General features: G+C 44.6%; 2 protein-coding genes and 1 long non-coding RNA gene across 3 annotated transcripts in view; 2 read left to right on the top strand and 1 right to left on the bottom strand.

Moving 5' to 3' along the window:
• Positions 1 to 1180: 1180 nt before the first annotated feature.
• On the top strand, positions 1181 to 5600 carry LOC119000087 (retinol dehydrogenase 11-like). The gene is made up of 6 exons (XM_037064880.1): positions 1181 to 1412; positions 1582 to 1821; positions 2114 to 2203; positions 4453 to 4641; positions 5125 to 5231; positions 5341 to 5600. The coding sequence occupies exons 1-6, from the start codon at positions 1235 to 1237 to the stop codon at positions 5527 to 5529; spliced, it is 993 nt and encodes a 330-aa protein (XP_036920775.1). The 5' UTR covers positions 1181 to 1234; the 3' UTR covers positions 5530 to 5600.
• A 7564-nt stretch (positions 5601 to 13164) lies between these two features.
• Positions 13165 to 22101, bottom strand: LOC119000086 (uncharacterized). Its single transcript, XR_005069243.1, has 4 exons — positions 22034 to 22101; positions 17091 to 17179; positions 16844 to 16967; positions 13165 to 13444 (listed from the first exon to the last, which is right to left on the bottom strand). It is a non-coding gene; the product is annotated as an uncharacterized LOC119000086 (long non-coding RNA).
• Positions 16562 to 26825, top strand: part of DCTN1 (dynactin subunit 1) — a 29322-nt gene continuing 19058 nt past the window's right edge. Inside the window, exon 1 of the mRNA XM_037064876.1 lies at positions 16562 to 16640. The gene's annotated coding sequence lies outside the window, so the exon portion shown is untranslated. The remainder of the gene's footprint in view (positions 16641 to 26825) is intronic.

Genomic DNA, 26825 nt, shown 5'->3' with positions numbered 1-26825 from the left:
AACATCCTGATTACCAGTATTTTGAACTGTGTGTCTGATAGGTTGGCTATCTCTTGTTTGCTTAAAAGTATTGGCTCGGGGCTTTGATTTGTTCTTGTGCTTGAGCCATAATGTGTTGGTCTGTTCACGCCCATTACATATGAGGGGCGAAAGCTTGGGTGTTCACCGGGGTAGGGCAACCCAATCACTGGGTTATCACTGGGGGTGGGGTCAGAGGGGGAACAATGGTGCTTGTTCCTCCTGCCTCTCTCTTTCTCTCTCTCTCTCTCTTTCTCTCTCATTTCTGTCTCCTCTGCCACTTCCCACAAGCCGGCACCTTTTCAATTGGTGCTTTTAGGCTTTATTTTCCATCGCTGGGGCCCTGGGTCACATGATCTGTCTTGCTGCTCATTTTTGCCTAGTTCATCTGCAGTGAATGTGTGACCACGGTTCGCCTGAGCCACCTGTGCTCCCGGGTCTGGCTGCCACTGCCTTTTCCTGCCTCAATCCCTTTCCGTCCCTCTTACTGGTCTGGTTAAATGGTTGTTGGACTTCTGTACGGTTCAATTTTCTGTCTGTTCTGGTTGTGTTTTTGTTTCTAAATCTTTGTTGTCCTTAATTGTGGTTGTGGGAGGAGGCACAGTGTTTTCACCTATGCCCCCATCTTCGCCAGAAGTCTCAAGGCACTAGGAATTTGGTTTCTTTTTTAAAAAAATAATGTTATTTATTTATTTGTCTTTAGAGGGGAAGGGAAGGAGAGAAGGAGAGAAATATCAATGTATGGTTGCCTCTCATGAGTCCCCTGCTGGGAACTGGCCTGCAACACAGGCATGTGTCCTGACTGGGAATCGAACCACGATTGTGTGGTTCACAGGCCCGAGCTCAATCCACTGAACTACACCAGCCAGGGCCTGGAATTTGATTTCTTGCTTCCCCAGTCCCTGGGGCTCTGTCACTTCACTTTAGAGTGCAAATCCAAGTTTGGCTTGGAGACAGATTTGAGCCCTAGCAGAGTTCAGGGAAAACCATGAGGGTTTGTTGATTTTTGATTATTGGGATGAGGCAATCCAGTGCCTAGGACAGACTATAAGGAGGAACCCACTCCTGGGTTCAGATGGGTTGCTTGAACAAATGTGAGAGTGCCTCCTTAAAAAGTGTTGTGACTTGGGCTCCACCCCAGCCTGACTGCTAGGAGTCACTCAGCTTTGACTTCTTCACTCTCTTCGTACTCTGGGTGGCAGGCCAGTAATCTGCTATGTCACTGTGGTCTCTAGTCAGCACCCACGTCTGGGGCCCTGGCTCTGTCCTCCTCATTCTGGCCTTCCTGCTGAGACTAAGTGTGAGGTTCTGGTATAAGTCTCATCTTTGGGACCTCCAGCATTGCTCCACAGACCTGACTGGGAAGACAGCGGTGGTGACTGGGGCCACCAGTGGTGAGTGCTCCTCCCACCCTATTACCTTACTGGGGGCTTCAGGCCCCAACAGCCTTAACAATGGGGGCAGCAGAAGAAGCAGTACGCATGGTCCGCACCTCTGGCCCCTTGCTCCATTGCCCTCTAGTCACTTCCCAGACTAGCCTATTCTCAGGCTGCTCTTCTACAGGCATAGGGAAGGCTGTGTCCCAGGAGCTGGCCCGCCGTGGGGCCCGTGTGATCCTTGCCTGCCGAAGCCGTGAGCGTGGACATTGGGCCCTGGCTGAGATTCAAGCAGCTTCAAAGGATGCCTGCCTTCTGCTTGGGGAGGTGGACCTGAGCTCCATGGCCTCCGTCCGGAGCTTTGCCCAGTGGCTCCTGCAGGAATGTCCTGAAATACATCTGTTGGTTAACAATGCTGCAGTCTGTGGTATGTGCCTTCATTGGCTTCTCCTAAACATTTCAGGACACTGCCCTCTAGGTCAGAGACCCCAAAACAGGCATCCCAAAAGCCTAACCTTACATCCTGCTGAAACACTCTTAATTCATACACAACCCTAAAGAGCCTGCCTCAAGTTACAGCCTCAAATGTCATTGCCCCATGTTTGCACATACATGCTCCTATAGCATTTCTGCTGATCCCCAATATACCCCCCCCAGACTTTTTCTCCCTTAGGGCAGTCCCTCCATCATCCACTTCTTGTGTGTTCATCTCCTCCCAGGACTCCCCAAGAAACTAACCCCAGAGGGCCTTGATCTCACCTTTGCTACCAATTATGTTGGGCCCTTTCTGCTCACAAACCTACTACAAGGTAAGGAAGCATGCCTACCTTCTTTGCTGGCCCTGCTTCTCCACCCCCCTGGCATTTTCTTGGCCAGCTGCTTGCTGCACATAGCAGGGCAACCACCTGACAGGATTGGGATTCTGGTCATGGAATCAGCCCAAAATACAACCGGCAAGGGGACGTAAGATGCCACCTCTCCTTCTTGTAGCTCTGAGTTCCAGGGACACCAGTAGAGTTAGTCATCTCAACCAAGGCGTCCTGAGGTTGGCACTAGGCCACTAGGAGTAGAGCCACCAAGAAGCTCAGAAACCACCAGGGATAGTGATAAAAAATACCACAGCCTTGGCCACTTCCTTATGTGCTTCCTTGGGCCCAGGTCATTTGACTTTCTGACTCACAATCCTTTCTGACTAAGGAGGTTTGGGTTCCTCCTGGGGAGGAGGGGGAAAATGGGTAGCCAGCAAAATTTCCCTAACGTATTTTCCTGTATTGTGTAATAGCCTCTTTAAAAGAAAACCAATGTTTTGGTCAGGTAATACATATCTAAAATACAAAATTGAAGGATATAGAGAAAAAATTATCCTCTGCTCCTTGAAAGTCAGCTATCCATTCCCCTCCTGAGTGGGAACTGCTGTTCTCGGGGCCTCGTATCCCCTTTTGTGGCTGATTTTGTTAGTCCCAGCTGGAGAGTGAACGAAGAGCAATGCAAAACTCTGCATCTGTGAGTATGAGTATGCGTTTCCTCTTCCAAAAAACTCAGACGTTTGCACCTTGCTCAGTGTTAGTGTTTTGTCTTTTTTCTTTTTTCTAAAAAGAATTTATTTGAGCAAAAGTTGCTCTAGCCTGGGATACAAAAATTCAGCTAGCAACCTAAATTGTGTTCCTAAGTATTTCTTGCTTATAATCCTGTGAAGTTACTCTGTTCTTCATAGCAGGGGTTCCCCACCTCTGGGCTGTGGACTGTTACTGGTCTGGGCCTGTTAGGAACTTGCGCCCATGAGCAGGAGGTGAGTTTGAATGTAATGCGCTTGAATCACCCCAAAACCACCCCCTTAACCCAGTCCATGGAAAAATTGTCTCTCACGAAACCAGTCCCTGGTGCCAAAAACACTGGGGACCACTGCTCTATAGGATAAACTCTAAGCCCCTTCTTTTTACTTACAAGACTGAGGACCTTAACTTTCACTCTTCCTTAACCCATACCCTTGTCTCCAGCCAGAGACAGTCTGTAGCTCTTGGACCACACTCTATCCCCCCCACCCACCCCCGGCTGTGCTTTCACACATGCCATTCCCTCTACCTGGAATGTCCTTTCCCAGCAGCTTAGTCTGGTCAACTTTAGTTCATCTGTCAAGACTCAGCACAGATACAGCCTGTGCTGTGGATCCCGCACTGACAGCAGCTCCAACTCCGTGGAAACCCCCCATTTACAGGGCTGTCATAAGCCTCTGTCAGTCTCCAACTAGGCTGTGAGTCCCTTTGGTTTTTATATCACTGTGTCGGCAAGTTTAGGGTCCACTGTCTTTTTTAAGAATAATTTTCTCTGTAGCAAATTTTGGCTAAATACCACCTGTTTAAATTGTGTTACTTGTGATTCTTTATTTCAATGTGGAGCACAAAGTAGTTTTAGCATTTTGAAAGCAATACTTTAAACTCGTGACAACTACTATTTTTCATAATTTATATAATTGACTTTTTTGTATAGTTAGGTACTCACTTTTAAAAAAGATTTAACGTGTCCTGTTGATTATTATTTTATTTTTGTTCCTTTGGGAGACAGTTTAAAAAAAAACATTCCAAGTATCTCTCTGTATTTCTTTTTCCTCAAACCTAGCACTCTTACGTCCTTAGCATGCATCTCGGTGCCTGCCGCAGGGGCCTGATGAGCACATGTGAAATGAGCAAGGGAATGAACGTGGGAATACGTGCCAGACAGCTCTGGTGGTGCTTCCAGTCTCTCCTTTCTCCCCTCGTCGTCAGTGAGGTCAAACACAAACAACGATCAATTACATTAGCTCCAGCTGGCAAGTGGAAGAAAAGCTAGACAAAACTTCAAACCCTAAAATAAAAGAGGGAGGCGAGCACTAGGAAGCAGCTAATGAAAATGAAGTCTCCGTTCACATTTCCTTCTCCCGTGTGTAGCTCGGGTAGGGGCACCCTCACCCTCTCCTGAAAGCCCCGATGGTCCCTGCTTTCCTGGAGTCTCCTGGAGAAGCAGGCTGGGAGTTTACTCCAGGACTTGGACTCAAGGAGCGTGGTCCTCTCTCTCTCCCCAGGGGCACTACAACGGGCAGGGTCAGCTCGAGTGATAAATGTGTCTTCCTTTAAGCACACATCTGGATACATTGATGAGGAACATCTGACAGGGGCTGGCAGACCTTTGACCTTCAACCAGAACTATTACTGCAGCAAACTGCTTTTGACCTCATTTACTGGGGAACTTGCCAGAAGACTTCAAGGGACAGGTAACTGCCTCTGACACCCCTATTCCTCTGCTCCCAACCCTTCACACCTCTCAACATGTCCTGGCCATAAAATACTTCTGACACCCTTCAAGCCGACTGTTAATTCCTTCCATTTACATCTGTGCCCCTAATAGTTCTCTCCACCCTGTCCTCATGTCTCCTTTTCAGCTTTTCCAACTCTCTTATCACCTGCAAAATCCCTCTTCTCCCAGTGTTTCCCAGTACTAACACCATACATCATATTCCTTCTAAAGTTAACTTGACACTTTCAAATACTCGTGTCTCCTTACTGGCTCGGCTACCACCACTCATGCGGGTTACAGAGCACTGATGTCCCTGGTACCACCCCCAAGTCTCTGGTTACCTATACCAACAGACCTGGGTAGGATCCTTCTCTCATTGCACACTGCAGAATCACACCCCATCCTTTCCTCCCATCGTCCTCTCGCTTCACTTGGCATTATGCTTGTCTTCCCTTCTCAGGTGTGACTGTGAACTCTGTGCACCCAGGTGTTGTATACACGAAGATCATGAACCAGTTTTCTTGGTCGTACCGTTTCCTCTTCTGGCTCTCCAGCTTCTTCATTAAGGTGGGGAGGGGAGGAGCTGGTTTGGCCTGAAGAGGGTGGGGCAGGGCTCCACTTCTCAGTGTGTCCCCCCTGACCTCCCTCCACTCCCCTGCCCCCCTCTTTTCCACAGGATCCTCAACAAGGTGCAAACCCAATCCTCTATCTGAGTTTGGCAGAGGAACTGGATGGCATTTCTGGAAAATATTTTAGCAGTTCCTGTGTGATAACTCTTCCCCATAAAGCTGCTCAGGATCCTTATGTGGCCCAAAGCCTCTGGAATGCCTCAGTCAAACTAACACACCTAGACAAGATGGACTGATGATACTCAGTGACTGGGTCTTAGAGTTGTTATTTTTTTCTCATTTTAATTTTGTTTCCATCACCATTTATCCCTCATAAGCTCTTCCACCTCCACTCATTCCCCTCCCCTGCCAATCACCACACCATCGTCCATGTCTGTGAGTTCTTTACCCTTTTTGCTCCATCCCTCAACCCCCAGTCCCCTCTCCCAGAGCTGCCCACTGCTCTCTAAGAGTCTGTCTCTATTTTGCTTATTAGTTCAGTTTGTTTGTTGGATTCCACATGAGTGAAATCATGTGGTATTTGTCTTTCTCCGACTGGCTTATTTCACTTAGCATAATGTTCTCCTTTGAATTTATATGCTTGTGGAACCCAGTTTTTTAATTATAGTATTTCATTAATCTAACAAATTAGATATATTGTTATTATTTTAAGTAGTTAAGATTTGTATAGCTTTACTCATATATTTGATATTTTCTGTTTATTCTTTTTTAAATTATATTTTATGATTATGGTATTAGAGTTGTCCCAATTTTTTCCCCTTTGGCCCCACTCCACCCAGCACCCCCGACTCCCTCAGGCAATCCCCACACCTTTGTCCATGTCCATGGGTCCTGCATATAGGTTCTTCACTACACCATTTCCTATACTGTACTTTACATCTCCATGGCTGTTCTCTCCCTATTTGTCCTTAATGCCCTCATCTCTGCACCCATTTCCCCACACCACACTCTCATCTGGCAACCATCAAAAAGCCTTCTGTATCCATGATTCTGTCTCTGTTCTTCTAGTTTGCTTAGTTTGTTTTTTAGATTTAATTGTTCATAGATATGTATTTACTGGCATTTTGTTGTTCTTGGTTTCGATCCTCTTTTCTTAAATAAGTCCCTTTAACATTTCATATAATAATGGTGTGGTGATGATGAACTCCTTTAGTGTTTTCTTGTTTGGGAAGCTCTTTATCTGCCCTTTGATTCTAAATGGTATTTTTGCCGGTAGAGCAATCTTGGCTGTAGGTCCCTGCTTTTCATGACTTTGGATATTTCTTGTCAATCACTTCTGGCCTGCAAAGTTTCTTTAAAAAAATATTTTATTTATTTATTTTTAGAGAGAAGGGAAGGGAGGGAGAAAGAGGGAGAGAAACATCAATGTGTGGTTGCCTCTCATGTGCCCCCTACGCGGGACCCAGCCCACAACCCCTGCATGTGCCCTGACTGGGAATCAAACCCATGACCCTTTGGTTTGCAGGTTAGCACTCAATCCACCGAGCCACACCAGCTGGGGTATGGAGCCATTTTAAAAGAGAGCCATTGCTGCAATCCCAGAGGAACTAACTGCCTTGCCCATCCCATGCCTCAGACTTTGGAATGTTAAACAGGGCAAAATAACCTTTGGACTGGGCTTAAAGCAAAATTGTGTACCAAAGAACTGCTAGCAAAAAAGAAAGCAGATATTGTGACTATTGGACTGATGTTTACCACATTGAAAATTAAAAGTACTGCTTTAAAAATATATATATTTTATTGATTATGCCATTACAGTTGTCCCATTTCTCCCCCCTTCATTCCCTTCCTCCCTGCACACCCCCTCACCCCATTCCCCGCCTTTAGTTCATGTCCATGTGTCACAAGTTCTTTAGCTCCTACATTTCCCACACTACTCTTGCCTTCCCCCTGTCTATTTTCTCCCCACTGTCTATGCTACTTATTCACTGTACCTTCTCCTCCCCTCTCCCCCTCCCACTCCCGTTGCTAACCCTCCATGTGATCTCCATTTCTGTGGCTCTGCTCCTGTTTTAGCTGTCCGCTTAGTTTGCTTTTGTTTTAGGTGCGATTGTTAATAACTGTGAGTTTGCTGTCCTTTCACTGTTCATATTTTTATCTTCTTTTTCTTAGATAAGTCCCTTTAACATTTCATATAATAAGAGCTTGGTGATGATGAACTCCTTGAACTTGACCTTATCTGAGAAGCACTTTATCTGCCCTTCCATTCTAAATGAAAGCTTTGCTGGATAGAGCAATCTTGGATGTAGGTCTTTGGATTTCATGACTTGGAATACTTCTTTCTAGCCCCTTTTTGCCTGTAAGGTCTCTTTTGAGAAATCAGGTGACAGTCTGATGGGAACTCCTTTGTCCCCTTATCTCTTGCTGCTTCTAGAATTTTCTCCTTCATTTTAATCTTGGCTAATGTAATTATGATGTGCCTTGGTGTGTTCCTTCTTGGGTCCACCTTCTTTGGGACTCTCTGAGCTTCCTGGATTTCCTGGAAGTCTATTTCCTTTGCCAGATTGGGCAAGTTCTCCTTTATTATTTGTTCAGATAAGTTTTCCACTTGTTGCTCTTCCTCTTCCCCTTCTGGTACCCCTATAATTTGGATGTTGGAACGTTTAAAGATGTCCTGGATGTTCCTAAGCCCCTCCTTATTTTTTTGAATTCTTGTTTTTTCATTCTTTTCCGTTTGGTTGTTTCTTTCTTCCTTCTGGTCCACTTGATTGATTTGAGTCCCAGTTTCCTTCCCATCACTGTTGGTTCCCTGTGCATTTTGCTTCATTTCACTTAGTGTAGCTTTAATTTTTTCACCTAATTTGCGACTAAAATCAACCAGTTTTGTGAGTATCCTGATCACCAGTATTTTGAACTGTGCATCTAATAGGTTGGCTATCTCTTGGTCACTTAGAAGTATTTGTTCTGGGGCTTTGAGCTGTTCTCCTGCTTGAGCCATAATGTTTTGGTCTGTTTGTGCCTGTTACATGTATGGGGAGCAGAGTCGTAGGTGTTCACCAGGGTGGGACAACCCAGTTGCTTTGTTGTGACTGGGGGTGGGGTCAGAGAGGGGCAATGGCGTTTGTTCTGGTCTCTCTCAGATTTTGGTCCCCCTCTGCTGCTTCCCACAGGCAAATTGGGCCCTTCTGGTGCTAATTCCCAGGTGGGTGGGCTTGTGTATGTTCTAAGACTCTGTGGGTCTCTCCAACGAACTTTCCTGTGAGGCTGGGAGCCTCTCCTGGCACCTCAACCCCTGAAAGTTTTTCCACTTGGTGCTTTTAGGCTTTAATTCCTGTTGCTGGGGCCCTGGATTGCGTGGTATGTCTCACTGCTCATTTTTTTTTTTGCCTGGTTTATCTGCATGCAAATGTGTGTCCGTGGTCAGCCAGCCACCTTGCACCCTCACTGGGTCTGCCTGTTGCCACCCCACACCTGGGATCTGCTAACCACCACCTGTGTGCCTGGGTTGGTCCGGCAGCCACCACTTTTCCTGCCGAGACCCCTCTCCACTGGCCACCAACTCCACCCCTCTTACTTGTCTGCATGAATGGTACATTGTTGTCGGACTTCTGTACAGTTTAATTTTCTGTCTGTTTTGGTTGTGTTTTTGTTTCTAAATCTTTATTGTCCTTAAACTTGGTTGTGCGAGGAGGTACAGTATTTCCATCTATTTGACTTCGGCCTCCATCTTGGCCGAAGTCAAAACACTGTTAAGAATTAATATCAGTCTGTTAGCTTGTCTGAAGCAATAGAAATGCCTTCCTTTTATTGATTGAATTGTTCCCCTTCCCTTTCTCATAAATACTCCTTGCCTTGTCTCTTGATTGGAACACTATCTAGGCTTCTGCTTGAATCAGTGCTTCCCAAATAAATGCTTGTTGCCTCTTACTATGAAAGGCTTTTTATTCTAGCCCTGGCTGGTGTGGCTCACTTAGTTGGAGCGTCCTCCCGAAACCAAAAGTTTGTGGGTTCATTTTTCAGTCAGGGCACATACTGAGGTTGTGGGTTCTATCCCTGATCCCGGGTCTCAGTCTGGGTGCGTACAATCCCTGGTCTGGGCGCATACGGGAGGCAACTGATCAATTCTTCTCTCACATCAAAGTTTCTTTCTCTCCCTTCCTCTCTCTCTAAAAGCAATGAAAAAATGTTTTGATGAGGATAAAAAAGAATTAGAAAGGCTTTTTGTTTTAGGTTAATAGCTATGACTAATCTTTTGTTTGTGCCATCTAGTAACTTTATATTATAATTATATTTTTATTACTACATGTTATCATTGTTTTTTCCCAATCTACCTACTCAGTTTTTATAATTGTTTGTTCCTTCATTATGAGAAAATTTCTTTTTTTTTAAAGATTTTATTTATTTATTTATTTTTAGAGGGGAAGGAGAGAGGGAGAGAAATATCAATGTATGGTTGCCTTTTGTGCATCCCCTGCTGGTAGTTAGCCTGCAAGGAACTGGTTTGCAACCCAGGCATGTGCCCTGACTGGGAATCGAACCGCGATCGTCTGGTTCGCAGGCCCGCGCTCAATCCACTGAGCTACGCCAGCCAGGGCTAGAAAATTTCTTTTTTAAAAATATTTTTTAAATTTATTTTTAGAGAGAGGGGAAGGGAGGGAGAAAGGGAGAGAAACATCAATGTGTGGTTGCCTCTTGCACGCCCTCTACTGGGGACCTGGCCTGCAGCCCAGCCTGACGGGGGGAACAGAACAGGCAACCTTTTGGTTCACAGGCTGTCACTCAATCCACTGAACCACACCAGCCCCGGCAAAGTACTTCTTTGAAGTTTACTCTCTGGGGTGTTACTCTTTGACTATCTTGGCTTTAAGTGTGTAGGGGGTAGTTTTCCAACCCAGCTCTCTCTGCTCAATCCCTGACTTTGTTTTCTGTCCCTCTTTATGGCCATTTAAACTCAGGTTCCGGGCCACCAGGGGTTACTTTAGCAAACACAGGCTCCAGGTATCATCGGTGCCTGGGAATTCATAATTTCACATTATCTCCAATGTCTGAGGAATTCCTCCAGTTTCCTGCCAGTTCAGTCGAGCAACACAAATAGGTGTGTGCACGTGCACGTGCTTGTGTTAAATGTTGCATCTAGCATTTTCCAGTTCAGTCGAGCAACACAAATAGGTGTGTGCACATTATCGTGCTTGTGTTAAATGTTGCATATAGCATTTTTATTTTTATTTAATTTTTTTATTTTTGCAGAGTTTTTAAAAAAGAGTTTATTTATTTATCTTTAGAGAGGAAGGGAAGGAGAGAAGGAGAGAAATATCAATGTATGGTTGCCTCTCATGCATCCCCTGCTGGGAACTGGCCCCTGTGGGGAACTTGCCTGCAACCCAGGCATGTGCCCTGACTGGGAATCGAACCGCGATCATGTGGCTCGCAGGCCTGCGCTCAATCCACTGAGCTACACCAGCCAGGGTGCATCTAGCATTTTTAGTTGCACTATATCAGGTGGACTTTCTGTGATATTTAGTTCTCTGAATTTCTAGAAATGAAAGCATCCAATTTTTCCTTCCTCCCTCCTTCTCTCCCTTCCTTTTTCTTTCTTCCTTTTGCATTTGGATAGCCAATTGTCCGAGGGCCATTTGTTGAATAGTGTGTCCTTCCTGCACTGATCAATAATATAAAATTTTGTCATATAGCAAATCTTTGTGTGTATGTGTTTGTTTTAGGTCTAGACTCTTTTCTGTTCTACTGGTCTTTTTTCCTATTCCAACATCAATACCACACTGCCTGAATTACTATAACTTTAAAGTAAACACTGTCACCCTGTGTCCCTTTTCTTCAGGGGTTTCTTGGCTATTTTGGCCTTTTGCTCATCTCTACAAATATATTAATTTGTTGTCATGTTCTTAGAATATCCTGATAGGATATTGATGGGAATTATTTAAAATATACCAATTAATTTAGGATAACTACTTTATGATTTAAATCTTCCTGTTCATGAAAGGGCTAGATCTCCCACTTATTTAGGCTATGGTTAATGTCGCCAAATACAATTTTATAAGTTAGATTGTGCACATGCTTTCTTACGTGTATTACTAGGTACATCAGCTTTATTTAAAAATTACATTCTTGCCCTGGCTGGTGTAGCTCAATGGATTCAGCGCGGGCCTGTGAAGCAAAGGGTTGCCGGTTTGATTCCCAGGCAGGGCACATGTCTGGGTTGCAGGCCAAGTCCCCAGTAGGGGATACATAAGAAGCAACCACACACTGATGTTTCTCTCCCACTTTCTCCTTCCCTTTCCCTCTCTCTAAAAATAAATAAAATATTTAAAAAATAAAAAAATTACATTCTGTAACTTCTATTTTTGATTATAGAAATGCAATTGATTTTTATATTGATTTTATATCTAGCCAGCTTGCTAAATTTTAGAAAAAGCAATCCTAATAATTTTCAAATTCTTTTGGTATCTTATATATAAGTCATTATATAATCTGAGCAAAAGGACAGTTCCATTTTTTCCTTTCTAATCTTTATGCCTTTTATATTTTTCTCACCTTATTGTATCAGTTATGTCCTAAAATACAATGTTCATTAGAATCAGAGATATTGGACATCTTTTTATTTCTGATGTTAGAGAATCTAATGAGGCCTTGTATTCTTTTCAAGGGTATTTGTTTTAACAAAAATGTCTCTATGTAGGCCCTGGCTGGTGTAGCTCAGTGGATTGAGCGTGGGCCTGTGAACCACACGATTGAGGTTCAATTTCCAGTCAGGGCACATGCCTGGGTTGCGGGCCAGTTCCTAGCAGGGGACGCACGAGAGGCAACCATACATCAATCCTTCTCTCCTTCTCTCCTTCCCTTCCCCTCTAAAGATAAATAAATAAAAATTTAAAAAAATGTCTCTATGTAAATATGGTTTTTCCCATGATTTTTACAGCAGGACATGAGTGGTTCTGAGTCCCCAAAGTAAGAATAACATTTTATGGTTATTCTGGCTTACCCACATTGTGGACTCTCATTGCACAGTCTTCACGGTCCCCAAGGGACCATCCTGACATTGCACCCACCTCTACCCCGGAATGAAATGGGAAACAGCACATTGTTGCTCCCTGGGTCACCTTGTCTCTCCTCACTTTCCCATTGTGTGGTGACAAAGTCAGGCAATGAAGAACATACATTAGATTATTTCCTGAAGCCAGACCCTCTAACGAAAGTATGACAAAGCAGGGGGAAGAAGGGTTGAAATTCTGTCTCTAGACTGTCCAATGCAACAGCACTGCCAATGTGGCTACTGAGTACTTGAAATGTAGCTAATGTGACTGAGGAACTGAACTAAATTTCACTTAATTTTAATTAAGTTAAAAAATGTATGATCAATCCAGTTATTGGAAAACTTCTAAATATATTTGAAACAAATTACATGCTTGAACTTATTTTTCAACTGCAAGTATTATGAAATCTAAACCAGATCAAATATTTCTAATGAAAATTTACCATCTGAATATAGATGTGCTGTGAGTGCAAAATACACACTGGATTTCAAAGACTTTGCCCCCAAAAAGAATGTAAAATACCTTGTTAATATTTTTATATTTATTATATGTTGAAACAATATTTTGGATATCTTGTTAAAATTAATGTCACTTGTTTTTTTTTTTTAAACACTTTATTTATTTATCTTTAGAGGGGAAGGGAAGGAGAGAGGAAGGAAACATCAGTGTATGGTTGCTTCTTGTGCATCCCCTGCAGGGAACTGGCCCCTGCCAGAAACTGGCCTGCAACCCAAGCATGTGCCCTGACTGGGAATCGAAACGCGATCGTCTGATTCGCAGGCCCGCGCTTAATGTCACTTGTTTTTAAGATTATGGTTGATAAAAAATTTAAGATTGTAAGCATGACTGTCCCACACCTGTCCCCGCCCCCCATACCTGGCTTTGACACCTTTGATTTGCTCTTCGCCTTTATGCAAGTCCCCTCCAAGTCTCTCAGCCTGAATACCACCTCCTTCCTCCGGGAAACAGCATTCCTCTCTTTAAGGGGAGGTTTTCCCTTTTGGTTCTTTCCAATGTTCTGGAAGGATTCCACCCAGATGAGCAGATGTTCTCTGTTCAGCATCACAGTTTAGGAGATGGGCTTCAGGCATGCAAACCGGGGTTTCAGAGTCCTAGGGGTCCTGTTCAGGCTCCCCCATCAAAGGGAGCCGCAGGCTGGCACCTATGAAAAGACACATAGGGCAAAGAAAATATTAATTTCCCTTGAAGACCATCAGTCTGATCCAATGTAAAAGAAAAAAAGAAACAATATTTTCCCTATTAGCACATCTCATCCTTTAGACTCATTGGAACCCCCGCTCATGATGCCGAGAAGCATTTGGGTCTTTCCTGTTCTTCCACCCCCATTCCGTCTGAGGTGTGGCTGCTTCACATGGAAACTCAGCACATCTATTAGGGTCGTTAAAGTCACTCACATGAGTGGCTCCAGCTCAATTTTTTTAAAAATACACTTAAAGAAATGTCAAGGTAGATCAATATGTACTACTATGAATAACCTGTGGACATAACAACAAGTAAGTACAGGAAGCTTGTATCGCAAGCTACATTTGCATCTAAGTTGCTTAAGTTTTCAGAGACTGACTCTGGAACAGCAAAAAAAAAAAAAAATTGGCATTAAAAGTTGCTTTAGGTAGGCCCCCGGCTGGGTTAGCTAGGTCGATTAGCTAGAGCATCATCCTGATAGGCCAAGGTCACGGGTTCCATCTCTAGTTGGGGCATATACAAGAAACAACCAATGAATGCATAAATAAGTGGAACAACAAATCAATGTTTCTCTCAAAAAATCAATAAATTAAAAGAAAAATAAAAGTTGCTTTGGATAGCAATCTTGGGGATGGGATGAGTGGGCTATATGTATTTGTTTAAAAATATGTGCATATCGCCCTGGCTGGTGTAGCTCAGTGGATTGAGAGCGGGCCTGCGAACCAGACGATCGCGGTTCGATTCCCAGTCAGGGCACATGCTTGGGTTGCAGGCCAGTTTCCGGCAGGGGTCAGTTCCCTGCAGGGGATGCACCAGAAGCAACCATACATTGATGTTTCCTTCCTCTCTCCTTCCCTTCCCCTCTAAAGATAAATAAATAAAATATTTTAAAAAAAAGAACCGAACTACACAAATCCATGCAAAATATTATAAAAAAAAATGTGCATATCTACAATGACCAAAAGGTAGAAACAACCCAAATGTGCACTGATGGGTGAATAAGAAAACAAAATGTGGTAGATACATTAATGTATCTATGGCCATTAATATACATTAATGTAATATTATTCAGCCTTAGAAAGGAAGGAAGTGCTGACACCTGCCACAACATGAATGACCCTTAAAGACATAAGATTGACACAAAAGGATAAATATTGTATGATTCTACTTATACCAGGTATTTAGAATAGTCAAATTCACAGAGACAGCAGAATGCTTGTTACCAAGGGCTAGGGTAAGGGGAGGAAAGTGAGCTAGTGTTTAATGGGTAGAGTTTCAGTATGAAAAGATAAAGTTTTGGAGATGGGTAGTGGTTGGTGATGGTTGCAGGATAATGTACATGTACTTAGTGCCACTGAACTGTACACTTAAAAATGGTTAAAATGGTAAGCTATTTGTTATCTATTGTTTTCCACTATAAAAATATGCCTATGCAGTGCATTTCACAGCTTTTAAATTTGTTTTTCATACCATTTCTCTTTAATTGATGGGGATAGAGGCCATTTCTACTAAAATTATAGATGCAATTATTATTTGGCCTAGTCAAATAATACTTGCTCACGTATGGAATGTCATACATACAAGGTGATTCACTGCTGCATTGTTTTCATAACAAAAGGCTGAAAACAAAGAATTCCACTAGAAGAGGCTGGTTAATAAATTAAGTATATGCACGCAGTAGAGTACTATGCAGTTGGCAAAAGGAATGAGGAAGAGCTCTATTTGCTGATTTAGAAAGATCTCCAGGATACATTGTTAAGTACAGAAACTAAGGGGCAAGTGTATATAGTATACTACATTTTGCATAAGAAATGGAGGAATAAGATGATATATTATTCATATTTGTTTGCATTTGCATAAAACATTGAGAGGATAAATAAGAAGTTAATAACAAGGGTTGCCTGAAATGGGCAAGGGGGGAAAAGTGGACGGGAACAAAGGGATGACAGGAGGTTTCTCAGTGCTTTCTTTTTATATTGTTTTGTTTTTTTGGATTATGCAAATGCATTAAACATTCAGAATAATTAGAAATATTTAGAAGATGAAATGGTAAAAAAAGCAGTAGTAGTAGAAAATTTGCCCAGTTCATTCTTTACCATTTGCCCCCCACCTCCACCAGCCATCAACTGTATAGATTTTTCAGGTTGTTTTTAATCTGAGATTATAAAAAAACACTACAATAGTTATATTTCAAGTTCTTTACATAGATTCACTTAATCTTCCTACCAACCTAATAAAATAAATATAATCATTAACATTATCATTAAACAAGTGAGGAAATAGAGGCACAGAGAGGTTACACAATCAACCTGCCCCAGATCTCACATAGCCGGGAAATTGCAGTTAGAATTTGAATCCATCATCTGTGGAATCCTGGCTCTCCCAATATCCTCCCAATATCTTTGAAAATTTGCTGTATTATGTCTTTTTTCTTTGCATACATTATTGGAAGTGGGTGCATTGGGTGAAAGTGTTTGTACTTTTTAATGTTTCCTCTTTTTAAATAAAACAAATTTCAAAATGCCATTATGTAAATTTGTATTATTTTATGTTTGCATCTTAAGGACGTGAGAATGCCTTTATCCCCATATGGTTGAATAGCACCAAAATTAAAATTTGGTACTGAGTAGCACCAAAATTTAATTTTTCATCAAGCTAACTCAGGAGATACGTAGTAATCGAAATTACCACGATTTTTATTACTACTGAGCTTTTAGCCCTCAAAATCTCAGCGACCTGAACCAACCAACTTGCCTGCTGCAAATCAGACCTCTATCTCTCCGCGCGGTCTCCTATCCGCCGGCAGAGGGCGCTGGCCATGACCAGCCTCTCTCCTGTGGTCCTAATCGGCTTCCCAGGCACAGGGCGCACGCGCATATTTCATGCCAGGTGTCCAGCTTTGTGCCTGACCGATGTCTCCTGGGCCGCGCTCAGTGCACCGTTTTAAAACCAGACATGTTTTCGGGGGAAAGTAGTGTATTCCCTAAACCCAGAGCGCCTTTGGGGCTCAGTAGTGGGAGGATGTGGGGTGGGCCTGGAGGGGTTGGACGGCGCGTTGGGCAGCCCACACGGGCGGGGCGGGGCGGGACCGGCAAGGTCTCGGGCGTCGCTTGCCGGTGGTGCCAGACTCGGGCGCGAAGCCCCTGACCAGACAGGTATGGAGGCGGCGACCCTGGCAGCCGTCTTATTCGCCGCCCCCCGCGTGCTCGTGAGGTTCCCGGCCGGGGACTGGGGGCTCGGTGCTGGTCTGAGGGTAGCATGGAGCCCGGTGTGCCGTACAGGGGACAGCAGGGTGGGCCGCGACAGGGGTGGTCGTCAGTCTGGGTCTGGACTGGTCCCACCCCACAGAGCGCTCTACCTGGCGATGTTCTCCAGGGGTCAAAGCAATTGGGCCACCGAATTTCTCCGGAACTGCAGAGGTCCCCCCTCCTTTCCTGGGCGCGTCCGAGGCACCCCTGAACCCATTCCGAGCCACAGGTTTCCTGTGGACACATGGTTGAGAAGTTTGTGTCAAACAAAAATAACAAAACATAAAGGACTCAAGCATGGGGGCATGGATATGGGTTTGGTGTGTCTGTGTTTCCCGCTGCTGGGGTCCGCCTTACCTGGTAGGGTGACCCTTGAGAAGTCATCTTGCGCATTCCTCTTGTCTTCAGGCAGAACCACAGCTAAATTACACAGATGAGGAACCTCGCTGTATTTAAAGAGGCAGAGATTTAGAAACTTAACTCATTTATTGCAGTTAGGAGAACAGTAAGCCCAATATCGACCATTTTCTAATCTAGTGTGCCTGTTACTGAGAGTTCAGTCATGAGATTGATATTCTTGGTGTACTGCCGAAGCCTGATCCACGGGAATGTTAATACATTTTTTAAGGCATTTTGTGCTCAGATATCTTCAGAAACTTAATGGTTAAAGTTTTCTCTACTGCCGAGTATTTCAGAGCCATTAATATGGTAATGGCATTACCAGGAGTCTCCCACTGGAAGTGTAGCAGGAAGAGTTTTCCAGATTTGAGCTGGAAATACTGTTTTTCTTGGGTGCTGCCCCTGTTTAACATCTGATAGAGCCTGGGAAATGCAGTTCTAGAATAAGAAATTCGAGGCTTGGGAGGGGCAGTGTAGGTCAGTGTTTTTGAACTTCAGTGGTGCATGTACCTGAGGGTCTTGTTAAAATACTGATTCTGGTTGGTTGTACATTTATTTCTAACAAGTTCCCAGGTGGTGCTGGTGCTGGTGCTGGTGCTGGTGCATGGACCACACTTTGAGTACCAAGGGTATAGATCACTGGATTGAAAGTCAGAAAAAGTGTTCTGCTTCCTGCTTTCTGGAACAATCTAAAACATTGTGATTCTAGTTCAGTTACCCTTGCAATAGATGAAGTCCATGTAAAATATTCTTGCTCAGTGGCCAGTTTGGGCTTGAACATTCCTAATGATGGGAAATTTACTACATATGTGGAATCCCCTCTTATTTTTGGATAGTTCAATAAGGAAGTTTTGCTGCTGAAATACATCTCCGCAGCCTCCATGCTGTGGTCCTAGGTTGTCTCTTGGAATCGAATAGAAAAAAAGCATTCTCTCTCTTAAAAAGGTGACTTCTAAAGCATTAGATGGCAGCTGTGCCTACCAAGTTTTCTCCACACAAAATTGCTCTTAATTCTCCATGATCTTGTTTCAGTCCCTTTATTCCCTATTTAGTCCTACATGGAGTGTAGTGGGGTTTAGCTGGATGCTGAAGGATGGATCCTGGCTTGCAAGGCCAGAGAAAGCATCCTGGGCAGCTGACAGTAGTGCGGGGATGGCAGTGCATAAGTCAGATCCAGGACTGTCTGGCTCAAGTAAGAAATGGTCTGTTGGTGAAAGATTTTGGGCAAGTGAGATAAATGGGCAAAGCAGATATTTTAGGGTGTATAGTTTCCTTACTGTGGTGTATAATGTTGGAAATAGGGAAGGAGAGAGGCAGGGAGCCAGATATGCTTCACATATTAGATACAGAGGACTAGCTTGCTGATAATAGTAATGCCTTGTATTGATGTATAACATTTTACAGATTACAGGACCTTTTACAGGTTTAATTTCATTTGATTAATAATCCTGTGAGGTAGACAGAGCAGCTGGTACCCTGTGTTAAAGAGGAGGCACCAAAGACAAAAAATGATTTGTCGTAGCTCTCAAAGCTGTTAAATGGCAGACTAAGGTGATGACAGTGGTAATGGAGGAAAAAGTAAGGCCACAGGAGGCAATACTAAAGGAGAATTGATAAGTTTGGCCTGACTGACAGCGGGGTACAAGGGAGAAGAAGTTAGGGAGGAGTCAAAATAGTTGGGAGAACCATTGTACCATTGACAACTGCCACTGTAGGTTTTACTCTGCCACCTTTATCATTGCTAGTGGCTTCTCAGGGTTATGGTTTGGGAGAGACTGTAGTAAAGGATTCCCAGGTTGCTCAGCCTCTGTCCAGATACTGGGTGGTACTGTGGGACTTGGGTTATCTGTCCCATACCAGGGGAAATGAGGACTGGGTCCTTAGTGTCTCCTGAGAAGGTAAGTGCTAAGAAGTTGATTGAATTAATGTATTTAGGGCTTACCATCCTGCAGACATTGAATTTGATTTTCTATCATTTTTCTTTTGAAGTTTAGGCTAATATCAGGTGCACTTGGCCAATGGACAGATTTAGTGTCCAGTCTGACCTCCCCAAGCTCCTACATATCCCCAGGGGGGTTCACTGAAGCGGAGACTGGACCCTTGTCATACCCAGAGCGTTACGAGAGCTGTTTTTCCAGCAGAACTGCACTTTCTTTAGAGCCCAGAGGTCTCTCTGTGGTCCTTTTACTCTGAAAGCATGTGAGATTGAGATTTAGTGTCACACCTAATTCCGCGTAGTACGTGGGGCTGTCTCTGCCTTTTTAGTTTTTTTGTGCTCCTATCTGGAGAGGAAAGAGCTACCTCTGCTGGAGTGTGTGTGTGTGTGTGACTCCAGCATACATAGAGCGTGTACTGCTTACTGCTGCCTTCCTCCGTGCTGGTGGTCTTTAAGGGTGGGGCCGCTCTGTGAAAAGTTGTCAGAGCAAACATGTGTCCCTAGAGCCCGGTGTTGGTCCAGGCTTGTATTCAACATTGAGTGCCTTCTGTGTCCAGTGCTCAGGAGACGGAGGTGAATAAGAAATCTCCGCCCTGGAGGAATTCACGATGCCGTAAAGGAAACACTATTGTAAGTAAAATGTGGTATCCTAGAAGATTGTCCAAAATGCTGTGTGATGGCAGAGGAGGGAGTAACTGGCTCTGCATGGAGATGTCAGGGGGAATCCCCAGGAAAGAGATGAGACCTGAGCTGAGCCTTGAAGTTGAGAGAAAATGGCCCTGTTGACATTGGCAGCATGTTCAGAGGCATAAGGGGGAGGGTACCTGAATCCAAGGGGCTGGAATATAAGAGAACTTTGGGATCAAAGGAGAGGTGATTGATGAGACCAGATTCGTAACAAAGCCAGGTTTTAAATGGCTTGCAGTGCTGTGCTAAGCAGATTCAATTTCGTGGGTAGGGGAACCAGTGGAGGGTTTTCGGCAGGGAAGTGACAGGATTGTATTTTGGGAAGCAAACTGTGGAAAGAGACTGAAAGGGGAGCATCTGGATCAGGACAGTCAGGAGACTCTTGTGATAACCTGGGCATGGTCTAAGGCCAAACTAAGGATAGCTCAGGGGGGATGGAGAGGAGGGGACGAATCTGAGAGACTGGAGACAGAATTAACCTGACACAGTGACTAACTGGTTGTTGGGAACAGTGGAGAAGGAGTTGCTGAGGATGACTTGTTTTCTGTTTCAGGCAGATGGTGGTGCCAGTAGTAAAGAGGGAATACAGAGGAGGAAGGGGGGAAGACAGTGTCTGTTGGGTCATGTTGAACTTGGGGGCCTCTTGGCACTTAGCAGACAGGCAGAAACGTGGATCTGAGGCTCAGAGGAGTCAGCCTATGGGTGATATGTGAGTGGTGGTTGGTTCTGTGGGAATAAATCAGTCCAGCCATGCTTATGGAAGGCTGAAGATGACAGGAGGTGAGAAGGATTGGTACGCAAAGTGAGGGAGAATGTTGTCCAGGAAGCTATGAGAGGAAAAAGTTCCAAGACAAGGATCAGCAGCCTCAAATGCTACAGGGAGATCAATTAGGATGCTCTTGGAAAATGCACCTTGAGGTCAGGCAGTTAGGAGGTTGTAGCTGCCAGGACTCTGACTGTATTAGTGTGAGCCACTTCAGCGGAGTGGTAGGGCCAGGAGCTGGGTAGACTGAGGGATGCATGCGAAGTGAGGGTAGGGAGGGTGTACTCTCTGAACAGTTTGGCAGGGAAGGAAGGAAAAGAGATGGTGGCAGCTCTCTGAGAGCAGTTTTCTTCCACAAGAGTAGAAGAGTCTTGTGCATAGGTTACATACGTGGTGGTGTGTAAGAGCCAGTTAGGGAGGGTGCAATTGAAGGCACAGGGAAGTGCATGTTAAATCAGGTTCTCAGAGAAGGTGGAGGGGTTGGCCCTGCAAAGGAGGGTTCATCATTTCCTTTGAAGAGGAATGACATAAGAAAGGACAGAATGTAGGAAGAAAGGGGCAGTGACTACTGCAGATATACCTAAATTTGCAAAGGAATTCTTATCCAATAGGCTCAATTTCTTTCTCTACAGGGTTACGTGCTGTGAGGGCAAGGGTGCAGGTATGGGCTCAGGCTGTACTCGCGACTTGAAAGTTGTACAGGAAACTTGAAACAGCTGTCCAGAGGAAAGGGAGAAACAGCAGACTTGGAGTGCCCTCTTACCTACATGGTACTTTCTCCTCCCTCTTCCTGATGATAACAATGGCTGCCGTTTATTGAGTGCTCCGTAGCAGGCACTCTTCCTTGTGCTCTTCAGGTTTCTTAATGTGATTTTTATGACACCTCTGTTAGAAAAGGCATTGTTATTTCCTCTGTTTCACAGAAGAGGAAATTGAGGCATGTAGGGTAACTTAGGCTTAGTTGTAGCTTTATGTTTGATGAATCTCTTTTGCAGAAATGGCATTGCTTCCCTTGAGACATCAGAGAAGGCAGAAATTTAATTTCAACTCCTAATATCTAGACCTTGAGGGGCTGGAGTCCAGGGCTGCTAACGAGGTGGTCTCACCACACCAGTCTGTGGGCGTGATCATGGCATGGGGCAACAGGCTGGTGAGGTCAGTGTTGCTGCTGGCTTTTCACAACTGTGTAGGGACTTCTGAAACCCTTGAATGATAGCTCAGCATCCTGACTACACAGACCAGTGACTAATAGTGTAAGGTACTGTAGGCTGAGATGTCACCTGAGGTAGTGAGTAAGAAAAGAGATTTTGTCTCTGTCAGCCAGAAAAAGATTTTTTCTGCCATTATAAGGCTAGAAATACCTATAAACTTACACAATAACATAGGTTATTAACACTCACCTTGTGTGTTTTCCCCACTGGTGCGATAGTTAGAATTGGCAGATAAGGCACACACCTGACTTGAGTGAAAGGGGAAAATGGTGGGTCGGCATGGATAGAGGAGAAATGGACTTACCTTTCTCTGCTGCAGCCACGGGAGCATCATTTCCCTGTCCTTCCTCCTGAGGTTGCCATGGAGACGCCTTTGCGCGGTGACTTGAGATTGATTTCCATTATGATCAGACGATGACGTGCATTTAAAAAGAGAAAGGACAGAATGCTGTGTTTCTGGGGAGTGGCCAGGGAGCTGCCCAAAAGGCAGAGCCCAGCACAACCCAGGTAGCTATGGCTTTGTTGGCTGCTTTGGCTTTTGCTGAAGTTGTGAAATGGTGCATCTCTCTTTTTAGAGCGCAGGCTCAGAGTTCTCTGTCTGCAGGGTCCTAGTGCCAGGGCTTTCTTGCTAGTTGATTTGTGGGGAGGAACCAGCAGGAACTTCAAAGTGGTTGTTATGTAGGATTCCTAGCACTGGGAGGGTTGCAGTTCCTGAGTACAGCCCTGCACTCCAGTGCCTCTTGCCTTCCTGCAAAAGGTCCTTTATTGAGGATGAGTGAGGCAGGTTGTGTAGCTTTCCTTGCTGGCTCTTGGAGGTCGGACCCTTTGGAGGTTGGCCTGGCAGTCACTGGGTATTCCTGGAGCAAGGATGTACTTTGTGAAGAGGTAGACCTGCATGCAGATTGGGAGTGGGCTGCAGGCATTTGTGGGGGTAATGAGCTGGAGAGGTAAAGGAAATCCATTGAGAGGCAAGGCCCTCTGTATGAGATCTGTAAAGCAGAAACAGGAGTAGGACCTAGGAACAAAAGGTGCTGTATGTGTCTCCTTCCTGGAGTCCTGTATGTATCTGGAATCCAGCCTTCCAAACTTCCAGCCACCGCCCCCCACCCCTGCCTCAGCCTCCATTCCCCACTCAGTGAGCATACCCTGTGCTTTTCTGAGGGACTTCCATCCACACTTATCCCTTACCTACTCGTCCTTTCAGAGATGTACAACTTTAGTCTTTAGAAGATCTGATTCTTGTTAATTACCATTGTATTTCATTTTATCTCTGTAACTGAACTAGTCATGCCCAATGCCTAATGTAGTTCAGATCAAGTGTGTGGACCCCACTGTCAGTCTGCCTGGATTTCAGAACAGCTCCTTAATGAGTGGGATCAGGGAAAGCAAACAGTTGGGTTAGCTCAGGTCAAGGTGAGGTAAGATAAGAAGAGGTTAAGGGCTCAAAGGATGCTAGGGTGCCAGTAGAAGTGAGGTAGCAATGGTACAGGTGGGGTGCCAAAGGGGCTTTTCCTCCAGAATTCCCAAATATGAAAGGAAATCTACCTGTTTTCCTTTCGTGTTCTTAAATGTTCTCCAAGACCATTAGTAACCTATTTATCAGACACAGAATTTTCTTCCTCTCCTCCATTTTCCTAGATATTTTAGTTGTCTAATATCATTGGGGAGGAAAATGTATTAGAAATCTAGGGGTATCTGTCTTCTCCCTGGCTGAGGGAGCACGTAACTCGGACCTGTCCCGTGTGACATGAAGTGGGGCCCAGAGGCGCTGTGGAAGGATTGTGCACCTGTTAAATTTGCCCTCTGCCATTTTCGTGCCATGAGACTCAGAGTGAGTTGTTTGACTTCTGTGCCTCAAGTCCATAACCTGTGGATTGGGGATAAAGGAATCTGTTTTGTCTGTGTGACAGGCACATTTTGGAAGGAAATAGTGAAAGACGTGTGTTAGTGTACCCAGGTAAATTTGCCCCAGATGAGGCCCTAAGAACAAGACTTACTTTCTCCTAACATGGTCAGTTTCCCTTCCCATCCCCTCTGCCCAATTCTTTTATTTAAAAATTTTTATAATTTAAAATTTCTACTCCCTACCCAATGCTATTAATGTTTTCAATCATTACTCTTCTATTACTCATGCTTGTAGACTCCCGTTTGTTCATTCACTTATTTGTGCATTCATATATTTATGTGGCATTTGAGTTGCTACTGTGTGCAAGTCATCGTCAATGTACCCTCTCAATAACAGTGAAGATGGTGCCCACAATTCCTTGGGCACGTATTCTGGGCCAAGCACTGTGCTAAATGCTTTGCTTTAATCTGATTGAATCCTCACAGCACCACTGTGAGGCAGGCAGTATTTCCCCTTTTTTTCAGACAAGGTAACCTGGGCTCTGAGTTAAATATCTTGACCAGAGTCGTACAGATGAAGGAGCAGAACCGAAGCCGAACCAGGTGTGTCTGTCTCCGGAGCCCTTGCAGGCCCGCTGCCTCTTTCCGCTTGTCTGATCTGTCTGTGGGCCTCTCCAGGGCCTTTTGGAACCAGCTCTAAAGGGGCCCTTTTCCTTTTCTCTCTCTCTCAGAAGGCTGGTTCAGGTCCTCTTTACCCATTGTTCATTATTGCAGCAGACCCCTTGCTGCTATCCCCATTTAAAAAAAAGATTTTATTTGTTTGTTTTAGAAGGAAGAGGGAGGGAGGAAGTGAGGGAGAGAAACATTGATCGGTTGCCTCTCGTGTATGCCCTGACTGGGGACTGAATCAGAAACCTAGGTATGTGCCCTTCAACCCAGGCATGTGCCGTGACCGGGAATTGAACAGGCAACCTTTCACTCTGTGGAACTATGCCCAACCAACTGAGCCACACTGGTTAGGGCATATTATTCCCATCTTTACCAAGTTGCTCCGGTCTCCACTCCATGCTCCTTGCTTTTCCGTTTGATCTTCCTAAAGCAGTTTCCATTATGCTAGTCTGCTGCTCAGAAAGAGGCTGGCTTCCTGTTGTTACTGGGTCAAATCCATCTGTCTCTCTGTGATGTTAAACTCCTTCACTAGCCACACTTACCTTCTAATGTATATCAATATTAATGTGTTTAGTCAATAAATATTTGACTCCATGAGCTAAGGGTGATGGGATCATAAGGAGGAAACGTTGTGGGCTCTGCTTTACAAGGCTCGTTTAATAGGAAAACTCATCTTGGATTCCTCTCTTCTGTCCACCTAGTGTTCTTTGGTATTCTTGAGTGAAGCGAAATTGTTTCTGTCTCTGCTCATACTGTGTTCATGACATGAAGTGTTTGTAGGTCTTTCCTCTCCACATGTCAGAAAGAAAACAACCATCCTAAAGTATGAGGCAGTCAGGTACCCTTTCTTTCTAGCTCATCTTTCTCCTGTCTGTAATCCTCATAATATTTATTGTCTAGATATTTTATTTGAAGACTTATATTCCATCTCTGGTTATGACAGTTGACTCTTTGCACTTCTACAACTTCTAGACTTTTTACAAAGCACTTTTATGTGCTTTATCTTATTCATGCCACATAACATTAACATAGATAATTATTCCAATGTTATAGGAGAAAGAACAGCCTCCAAGAAGCTAAGTGACTGCATATGCCCGTGTGGCCAGTGAGTTGTGAGGTTGCTCTTAGAGCTGAGCCCTTTGGATTCTCTGAGGCGGTGTGGTCTAGAGGAGGAGCATGGCCTCAGAAGCCTAGCGTGACATGTGTGATGGCAGTGAGGATGTGCAGAGGGTTCAGTCCAGGCTGAGGTCCAGTTTTGGGTCCACTCCTCACCTTCTGTGTAACTCTAGGGAGGTGGCCCAGTTCTCTGAGCCACAGTTTCCTTTCAGCATTGTTCCTGGCTTGCCTTTCTGTGGTGTTAACTCTGATGTCCAAATATGATGATAATAACATTGTTATTAGCTAACTTTTGTTGACTGCTTACTAAGTACCAGGCAATGTCTTCAATATTTTATATGGATTATCTCAGCTAGTCCTCACAACAACTCTCTATGTTCTTTGATTGTTCCCAATTGGCAGATGAGAAGATTGAGGCACAGAGATATTAAGTTAGTGGACCAAATTTATGTAGCTACCAAGTGGTAAAGCCAGGAATTGTATGTAAACAGCCGGAGTCTAAAACCAAGATTCTCTGTAGACTGTAAAGTGTTCTGCACATGTGAAGTCCATGCTGCACATGTGAAGTCCAGACCTGCATGGCTCTGCCCCCCTGTGTAATGGTGTTTAGGGAAGACAGGAGGCCACGTGGAGATTTTGCAGGGGAAGAGAGAAATGGTTTCCTGGGGGATCTGGCCAGGATTGAAGCTGTGGAGAGGTGTTTTGGGACCTTAGATCTGGCTGTTGGCCACCATTCTACTACGAAAGGGCTATCTGGCTTGCTTTAGCAAGAGGGTGGAGTGGAGGAAGACCCAGGGAAGCCCAGTTCAGACAAGTGAGGTATCTCTAGGCCAGGCGGTGGACACCACACCCAGTGGAGCCGTAGGTCAGACACCAGGCCAACCTTGTTGGCTACTTAGTGGCGGGGACCCTGCTCTTTTGGTGCCTAGCCCATGTTAGATGGGTGAATGAATGATATGGTATAGTTACTTAGCCTTCTGGAGACCTTTCTCTAGAATGCACAATCTTACTAAATTAAACATTTTTCATTATAAAAGTAATGCATGGTTAAAGAAATTTTGTGAACTACAGAAATAGAGAAAATAAGCCGTCTTGTCATTTCTGTTAAGGAGATGTCTAGGAGGCGAGGCCAAGAGTACAAGGGTCAGGTGTCAGGGTAAACTGGGCCTTGTGTTTCTGACCCTTATGGAATCCAGTTAAACCTAATAATCTTGAGGTTTAGAGCCTGACCCTTTATGACATCCAGAAGGGAGAAAAGTGACTGGCAGCCTTTGCCAGCCTGGGGGACTATGGTGTTGACTTGCTTTGCTGTGTGCATGAAGTTGCCTCTGGCACCGCCCTTCCTTTACTGGGTATTTGGGAGGGCCTATGTAAGATTGAAATCCAGACCCCAACGTCATGGGTTTGGACCCCAAATGCAGAGTTTAGAGAAGGGAGAAAGGACCAGAAAGGGGGGTGAAAAACCC

Source organism: Sturnira hondurensis, unplaced genomic scaffold (genome assembly GCF_014824575.4).
Source record: "Sturnira hondurensis isolate 20B ecotype Veracruz unplaced genomic scaffold, ASM1482457v3 Scaffold0015596, whole genome shotgun sequence".
Lineage (NCBI taxonomy): Eukaryota > Metazoa > Chordata > Mammalia > Chiroptera > Phyllostomidae > Sturnira > Sturnira hondurensis.
This window is presented reverse-complemented; position numbering and strand designations above follow the sequence as displayed.

Coding starts and splice junctions, on each gene's coding strand:
- LOC119000087 (XM_037064880.1), top strand. CDS start 1,235: ATGTCACTGTGGTCTCTAGTCAGCACCCACGTCTGGGGCCCTGGCTCT. Junction 1,822..2,113: donor TAACAATGCTGCAGTCTGTG/GTATGTGCCTTC, acceptor ATCTCCTCCCAG/GACTCCCCAAGAAACTAACC. Junction 4,642..5,124: donor CAGAAGACTTCAAGGGACAG/GTAACTGCCTCT, acceptor TTCCCTTCTCAG/GTGTGACTGTGAACTCTGTG.